Source organism: Atta colombica, unplaced genomic scaffold (assembly GCF_001594045.1).
Source record: "Atta colombica isolate Treedump-2 unplaced genomic scaffold, Acol1.0 scaffold12, whole genome shotgun sequence".
Classification (NCBI taxonomy): Eukaryota; Metazoa; Arthropoda; class Insecta; order Hymenoptera; family Formicidae; genus Atta; species Atta colombica.
The window spans coordinates 2,106,499-2,115,988 of record NW_017259206.1 but is presented as its reverse complement, the minus strand read 5'-3'; the positions used below and the strand labels follow the sequence as shown (position 1 = coordinate 2,115,988).

General features: G+C 36.4%; 1 protein-coding gene across 1 annotated transcript in view; it reads left to right on the top strand.

The window, feature by feature from the left end:
* The first annotated feature begins 8,757 nt into the window (after nucleotides 1-8,757).
* The window catches only part of LOC108694365, a 54,134-nt gene continuing 53,401 nt past the window's right edge, over nucleotides 8,758-9,490 (top strand). The window contains exon 1 of the mRNA XM_018203792.1: nucleotides 8,758-8,899. Within this exon, the coding sequence (XP_018059281.1) occupies nucleotides 8,758-8,899 (142 nt within the window). The remainder of the gene's footprint in view (nucleotides 8,900-9,490) is intronic.

The window sequence follows — 9,490 nt, the reverse complement described above, 5'->3', positions numbered from 1 at the left end:
GATTCCAAAATTATTCATTATAATTGTTGTAATAATTTACATATAATGTTTGTATAATGTACGTCGAAAATAACTAATTTTCGTTTACAGTAATCTGGATCGCTTTGAGAAAGTAGGTAAAATAAATAATAAATCTTAACAGGCTTGCGTTTAATTAGGAATGTACATTAAAAGAGGGAAACAAGGTTGTAATTATAATTTAATTATAACACTGTTACAAGGTTTTCTCAAAATTTCTCAAAATGATTTTTATGTATTTGTAGATGCTAAAACAATTTCCATCGTCAATTACAAATTTTAAAAAATTAAGAACTTTATTTTAAAAAAATTATAAATTTTAACAATTTACAATTTATTTCTTTATTTTACGGGATGAAATACAATAAGAATCATCATTCAAATATTAAGAAACCTTGTGATTTTTTTAAGTTAAACATTTATTAATTGTTGAGAAATAAAAAGTTGATCAAAATTTGTTGCACTGTAATTTATGCACATATCATTTTCGGTATCAACTATATACTTTCTGTAAAACTATAAATATAATTACTATTACTAACAGTAATATATTAAAAAAACGAATAATCATAATTATTATGTCATGCAAGTAGTCACAGGTATCAAACGCTTTTCTCTTATCAGTATATTTGACGGAAAGAGCAAAGTAAAGAAAAAGGAAACATTAACGAAATGGCACTAAAAAAATCTACAGGTGACAAAAGAATTGGTAATTTCACGTCTCAGCAAGAATGTAATTGAACGAATATAGAGGATTGCGAGATCGTATACACGACATAAGCGGTCTGTAAATATAACTTCCGTTACGGGGATAATTGAAAAGCGTATCTCTTGGGCTTTTTCTGAGCAATCGAACGTCCGGGCAAGATCGATAGCACGATAAACAAGCCGAGAGCGACTCACGGATCGCATTAATCTGCCTTCTCTCGCTCGCGATTCTCGTATCCAATTTGTCAATGAAACATACAGTGAAAACTGCGATTGTGTTAAAAATTTTTAAACATACAGAAGTTAACGTGTAGCACATTTTGCCGCCTATTGTTCTCACATTTCACGTTATTTATCGAAGCTAATTGAATTCGCTCAGGTTGAATTGTAGATATTGCCGTATTTATGAACGATCAGCATATATTATAACAGTCTGTAGTTTTTTGCGTTCGCTCGATTTCCGTAGAGAGACATGATGGCGGCGCGGCGAATAGAATTCGATGGACTCATAAGCGCATATTTATTCTATTAATGTCTGTTTCCTGCACTATCTGAACTAGCACATGGTGCAATAAGTTGAAGTGAAACAAATATACGTCTAATATCTAAAGACACTCATAAAGAAGTACTAATACTTGCTTACCAAGGCTTGCATTTCAATTTGATAATCTGAATAATCGACCGCTGTTTATACAAATGAAAGAAGTAAGAGATATCGGGATTGGTAAACATCTAATTCTTAGAATTAAATTTAAAATAAAAAATTATAATTAAACTGTATAGTACGGTAGAGAAAACTTTTCTCTATATACACGTCATTTTCATGTTGGGAATTGTGTATACTGTACAGTTTCATTGTAATAAGTGAAATTCGAACCTGTTGTATTGTAGCCCACTTGCCTCAATAATGAGGTAAATTGATACATATCACTGTATAAATTGCTTATACGATGAATTTCATATTAAATTTATGAAAATGTAATAAATACAAAAAACTGATTGTACGTATAATTCTTGATAAAAATTTATCATTTTAAAAGATTTTTAAAGTTATTTTATAATGATTGTATAAAATAATTTTAAATATACTTAAAATAACTAATGCTTGTTACAGAAAAACAAATGTGCAGCTTACTTTGATTTAACTTGCTTCAATATGAAAATATTAAATAAAATAAACTTATACATAATAAATATCTACATAAATAAATAAATAAATATCTATATATATATATATATATATTAAATAAATATAGATATTAAATAAATATGAAGCATTCTGTCAGAATTAAGTTGTAACCAAATGTTTACATACTTTCTCAGATACGTGAAAGCAAATCAAGTTAAGCTAAGTATAAAGATAAAAATCGTATTCCATCCCTACGTATAATTATTACATTCATTTAATTATATATTGTCATATTATATATACATTGTATGTATTATATTTTATTATACATTATAAATTACTCTCTTCTTCTCTTATTATTCAAAATAACATGTAGTATAGTAATAGAAACTTTTATAAAATTATGAAATCCTTAACAAAAATTTCATTGCTTATTCTTGAATCAGAGTTTTCTATTTTTTAATTGCAATACTTGTTTGATTTAAATAAAACTTAAGGAATAATATCTGTGTTATAAAAGAGAAAAAAATTTTACATAAATGGAATGATATCAAGCCATCGTTTTCTCTATTTAAAATTTACATATAAATATTATTAGATACCAAGCACTAGCTTCGATCATATTGGCTCTTTTTTATTTATTCGATTTATTCATATAACGGTTAACTTATTAATATTATCTCGCACGAGAAAATTAATTAGCTAATTCCTTGAGCTGGATATTTATATCAGTGCATCTATCATAGAATGAGATTAAACTGTGTAAAATGGGAGCACGAACGTGTAAAGGGAAGACAAAAGCGTGTCACGATCTATTTAGCATAGTTACGAAAGATTCATCATTGTTGTAAAGTTACCAAAGCCATGAAATCGCACAACGCGTGCTTGACGGGGCATGTAATTAGTATGTTAATTCATTCACCAACAACTCGTATTCAGGATCTCGGCATCCTGTCGGGATGCGGCGTGTATTATGCAACGGATAATTCTCAGCTGTCATTCGCGGGACGGCGCGATCCGTTCGAATGTATGCAAACGCACCGAACACTTCTATTCTGCGCGCGAGATCCGAGGGCTTTTCGCGGAGGGACTGGGGAGGGAATGTAAATCAAATCAGCGTCGATCCACCTTTGCAAATCGCAAAGCGCCAAACGCGCCGCGCGGTGAGAAGAGCGGAACGGGAGATGATCGGGCGTATAGAATCGACCGTGCATCGAATTCGGCAGTCCATCGAGGTAGCGGCAAGTACGATAGGGCGCGTTTCGACGTTAACCATCGCGTCGCGGTTTAGCGATCGAGCGACCGATCGATCGTGTTGACTTGAAGCTTGAAGGTTTTCCACCGTTTATTGCTAAGCGAGTCGCGTCAGTCGCGGCGGAATAATATTTCCGTCGCTCGGCATTGGGATCACGTTGACGGTGCGTCGGCGTTTTAATTAATCGATCGCGCGCAATTAATTCATCGGCGCAATCGACGGAGGTTCGCCCGCCGTGCGGGCCATAATAATAGGCTGGCAGGAGCCGAGCGTGGAGAGCCGCGCCGCGCCGTTTCCCATCTACGTGCCGCGGGCCCTTCTTATTTAAACTAATTGATTTATTACGCAGCCCGCTGCTAGGAGAGCGCCTTTCTTTAATAATCCCTCATTGGGCCCGGGGAATAAGGGACAACGCCATCGTGAAAACTTATGCAAGCGGAGTCTAGATGCGCCGCGCTCTAACGAGGACGCGAGAGCAATGAATATATTTAACAAATTAAAACAGATCGTGATGGTCGCCCGGACGTATGCCGTCTTAATCTTTGTGTGTATATGTGTATGCATGTGTATGTGTGTGCTCCCTTGTTACTTTTCACTAAATTAATTCCGCTAAAGAAATCAATCTTATTTTATTTCTATATTACAACATTATTAATTGCGATTTAATGCATATACAATATGTGTAATAATTAATTATGTCACGTTTAGTCACGTTATCAGTCAGAATGATAGAAAATGACACAAATGAAAAATTAGCGTTAGAGTTTGAATTTTAAAAACACATAGTATTAAAGAATAAATATAATTAAAAGTATAACAAGGAAAGAGAGTAAGATTATGCATATTCACTATGTTAATTAAAATGTTTTAATTCAGAATTAAAAAATGTTCTTTCGAAAAGTTGTTAATTTTAAAATGTATCACTTTTTTATGTCACATTTCGTTACGTTGATAGAAAAGTTATTCAAATAAAAAATTAGCGTAAGGATTGCAGTGATCGAATTTTGAAAATTTATGATATAATTTTAAAGAATATTTATAAGATAATCAGACCTTAGATGATTTATTCAAGCTTTGTCATTTTTTCTAATTTTTAAAATGAGTTTAAAATTAAAAACTGATAGTCAGATTAAAAAAATAAAACATTTCTGAATAAAAAAAATAAATAAAACATCTTCAACTATTTACATAGTGCAGTGAACATTTTAAGAAAATAAAGTAACATTTAAGTTATACTTATTGCGCACAATATAACTTAAATACATGTTTTCCTCTTTTACAGAAAAAAAATGTTGAAAAAATAAAAAATAAAATAATTTAATGTTACTTTTGTAAGATTATAAGTTTATTAACATATTGACATATTTGTTCCCAAAAAAAATAACACAAAGAGTTCAAAAATAATTCAATGATATGTCATCAATTCTGAATTTATTTTCGGATGCAAAAAGAATTCTCTTTCTGAAAAGTTCTGAAAAGAATTCTTGTTGCATCTGAAAATGAGCTGAATTCTTTTTAAACTTTTTTGAACTCTCTGTGCAATCTGGGTTGACCTAGAAGAACACAAAAAATTATTTTCTAAACAATTTATCTGCTTATTTACTTATCTATTTATCTCTTATTTTCACAACGTTTAACAGACGAATTAGAAGTCATGATTCAAAATAACAAAAGTATCAAAAAAAGAAAACGTTACAATCAATGTGTGTTCTGTAGTATGTGTGTTCTGGATTAATCGTTGGTTCTACCTTGTAAAGAGTTTTTTTTCTTTGATTACAACAAAGCACTGTGACGAAAATATAAACTAGATACAGGATTGTAAGGTATAAATACAAAATTACAATGAAATTAACAACTATCTCTTGATAGTTATAGAAAGTAATTACTTATCTATAAAATATTACCTGACGTTCACGTTCTGCATTTCACTTTATTGATAATAACAGAATGAACAAACTGAGCAATAAACTGATGCAATCAAGTCAGAAGAACAGCCTGCACGACTCGCTATAATGCTATCTGTTGAATGTACGGTGATTATTATTAATATCACTATTATTATTATTATTAATTACTATAAACGACAAACTATAGGACATATACTAGGTCAGGATCCGGTTACTTTAACTGAAAGTATAATGAAAGTTTAACTATAATGAAAGTATAAGGGGACAAGATTGCATGCTGATTATCATAAAAAGTTCCATTTCAGGATTTAAAAAATGTTCTACTAAAATAAATTGCTAATTTTGAGACGTGTCACTTTTCTATCATTGCAGTAATTTATGATGCTTTCATAGTATCTCCGAAAATATAACTTGTTACTATTGAACAATTGTTACTATTGAACAATTCTTTAATCCTACATTACTCGCATAGTTTTTTTAACATAATTATTTGCGTAAAATGTTTCTAACGTATTATACGTCACATTCTCATTGTTCTTTTCGATGACTTATAATTAAATAAAGACTAATAATATTCTAAATATCCCAATACAAAAGATTATTTTAATTGTAAAATAATATAATAATGCGCTGAATATAATAATGTGTATGTATAAATTGCATTTAAACATTTAGCGAGTTTATAAGACTGTAGAGGTATCCTAGATGCCCTGTGCAAGTAATGAAGGATTAACAATTATTAAAGAATAAATCAGTGTATTAAGTGCTTAATTACGTTCAATTAAAAAGCTATATAGAATGAGTTTTAAATTAGTTGAGCATAAAATCTAAAAAAGAAGAGAGAAACAGCAGTCCACTACGCGTAAATCCGCGTAGTCTCGTAAATCCATCGTTTCTGACAGATTCTACATCCCTCTGACACGCCATACGTGGCCAAAGGGTTAAGCTTGTTTCAACGAACGAGATAGGGTGATAGCTTTCGATGTGACAAGCTGATTTGCTGTACGCCGAACGAACAAAGGCGAGAGTCAAGTCGAAGAAAGTTGCTAAAAGGATCCAGTAGCGTATTCTTGTGGACGGACAAGGGTCCGGATAGGTCGAGTTTCTCTGGTCGAGCTTATTATCTGAATTAATTGGTTTATAGATCGCCCCACTCTGGTCGAACCACGTGCGGTTATTCGATGATGACCGAGGGGGAGAAATAGGGAGAAAACGACAGAAGACGGCCCGGCAAACGGGAGCGAGAGAAAACGATTTGAAAATGTAGTAAATGGGGGGATCATGCGTGAGAAGGAAAGCCGACGGAAAGGAAAAGGAGCGAGAGAAGGGCTCGACGAAGGGGAAAGGAGAAAATAAGCAAAAGGAGGAGAGAGAGAAGGGGATCATGATCCGGAGAGTGGTGGTGGAGCATGCGCGGGTGGGAGTGGCACCTTATTCGTCGTACCGCTCCCGCCAAGGGTTTCTGTCAACTACGAACTGCCGATGGTAAAGGTACTTGGATAAATCTGCGACGACGAGGCCGGTGTTCCGTTCCGTGTTCCGTTGCCAGCAGGCGAATTCACGGTGTCACGCGTGTTTGCGGGAACCGAACGTTCTTCTCGAACACGACGCGGAGAGAAGTGATCATCATTTAGTTGTGACTTCTTTTTTTCTTTTTTTTTTCATTAACTTTAAAAACAAAGAATATTACAAGACAGTGACACGTAACTTTGGCGGGATCATCCGTTGAGAGATTCGATCGCGATCGCCGAAGAAGTCGATGAGAGGTGTGTTTGAAAGTGATAGTGCACATGCCAGGATACATTTGAGGAACCACTGAAAAGGATACAGTGACGACTAACGAATCCGAGAAGTGAATTAAAACGATAATCGAGCGCGATGCAAGGAGTCGCGTTTGCGACGGGCATACGTCGCAGTGGGAGAAAATAAAGGTGGACAATTGCGATCGCGGCACATGGCCAAAAGTGTCACGTGGATGCATCGTTCGTGTCGGGACCCGTTTCCGCTCGCGAGAATTTGCAAACGTCAGAAGGAATTTTCCCGATTCGCGGGGAAAAAAGAGATCACGGGATTGGAAAAAATCACGAGGAATCCATTGAACTGCGAAATAAACGCGAAAAAACTGGAAATTCACTGCTCACTGCTTTCTGCTTTTTTTCCCACCTCTCGCTGCGCAACAAAGAAAAGAATGAAAAAGGATCCAGGTGCGAAATAATTCGGCCGGTAACCGGATGAGATTTGGAAAACGAGCTGATGTTTTGCGCCGCTTTTTCGCGAAGGCTTTCGCTTTGACGTAACTAACGTTGTCGAGTTGCGGTCGACGCCAGTTCAGTGGTTAACTAACGACGAGGAGTCGTCGATGAGGAAAAGGCGAATCAGTTTGTTTCCGCTTTCAAGCATTCATCTGACTTCGGAGGGAAGGAATCCGGTCTATACGAGGCCTATAAGCTCCTCGAAACGCATCGACGTTTACGTCTCGTAGTGTGTAATCATTTTTCATGCGTTAATTAGCGAGAATCTGGAAAAACGGAGGGAGCAACGTTAATGCGCGCGTGAAAGGGGGTCGTTCTGTTCGAAAAGGAACGAAGGGACTAGTTTTGTGGGGGAGTGATATCCGTTTGACGGGGAAATATACGGGTGGTGTGCTCGGTAGCGCGCCGCGCACCTGAGCTACGTCGGGTGCGCAAAAGAAACAAAAACAAAAAAAACAAAAAGAAAAGAAGAGAAAAAAAAGAAAATAACGGAAAAGACGCACTCGCGTAAAAAGTTCACGAAAGCGCCCGAGGGAGAGTGTCCGGGGAAAGTTACGGGAGACAAAAAACATTAACGGGACAACGTTTACGGCGGAAATAGCGGCCACCATCTAACAACTGACGATAAAAGGAAGATCGTTAAGCCCCAAGAAGACCTCCACGGAATGACCCAAGTAAAGCGGAGTAATAGCGAAACTACTTTCGTGCGGATCTACGAAAGCTAAGTGCGCTTATTGTGGTTTCCATGAAAACGTGGTGGTGTCGGAAAAACGCTCCCGTTCGCGAGAAATCGGGAGAATCTCCTTGTTGAAGAAATAAATCACGGAAAGGATAACGTCTTAACGTGATAATTCAATTTTGATTTAATTGTAAGTGATACAACAGCTGTCTTGTATGATATGACGGTCAATCAGTAACTTCTAAAGGAGCAAATTAGAAAAACAACATTACAGAAAAATAAGTCGAGAGATTCCAGGCGTTCCATTAAATCCGCAAAGTGGAATTGTTTTCACACTAAACCGCGCGATCGGTATATATACATACATATATATATATATAGATTTTCTTCTTAAAAAGCACGAGGAGAGATTCTCCTCCCGCGAGAATCGAAAAGCGTGGGAGATGTCGAGTGAGGACAAATCGACGAACGCGCAAGAATTTCGCTGACTCGGTCGAAATCAACATTCAAATGCGGACTCTCGACTGTCTCTAAGGTATCGAGGAATATCGACATCGACGATCTTCTCGGCGAAGAACACGTGGCGTCGTCGGAAATCGCTGATCGTTTCACTTCAAATACGAGGAAACGAAGAGCACGTTGAGGCGGGTGGACTCGATTAAACGGACTCGAAAATTCCCCGACGCGACGGCTGCAAAATTCTGCGGTTGTAACTTCCATTCTTTTTCTCGACAAACGGTACAAACGGTCGCGATTATCTTCCCCCTGTGATCCCCGCGGCACCGCCTCGCACAAATGTCAAGTGAACGATGAAGTACTCGAGAGTGCAGACGAGGAAGAAGTGGGACGCCACTTCGCTCGACGACGAATCGTGCTCCAGGTGCGGCAAGTGTCTGACTAAAATGCAGCTCGTACTACTGTCCGCACTATTCTGCTCTTCTCTGACGACAGGTGAGGCAGCTTTAATCTCGCCGGGGCGACACCTTTTTCTTCCCCGCGTTCACCCTTTCTTCTCCGTTGCATAATTTATTTTTTCTTGCTATTTCAAGACCGGTGATTTACATGCGGCCTTTTGATCATAGAGTACTTTTCAATCCTTCTGAGATTTTCTGAATTTTTTGAAATATATAAATCTCTCCGACTTTTGCAACATCCAGAGAGACATAATTTCACTTTTAAATTATGAGTTTCAAATATTTATAAATTATGAGCTTCGAATATTTAAGCATTTAATTTTTGTGCCGATATAAATGTCATAATGGCATTTACATGATTGGAAAGAGTGAGTAAGATTTATCTACAGCAGAGCTGCGCGCAATTAGCATAATGAATAATTGTGCCGCGCACGCCCGTGATACGTCATTCCACCGATAAGTGCTTAATAGGTAAATTAACGGTGACAAAGTGATGCAATTAATCCGGTAACTAGTTATTAAAGTCATCGCGGATATGCCGCGCACCCCATCGCTATTATGGCGGTAAACCTCGTTTTACCGTAGGCTGAAAAGAGATTGGGATCATAAATATTCAGCGATGTTTAAA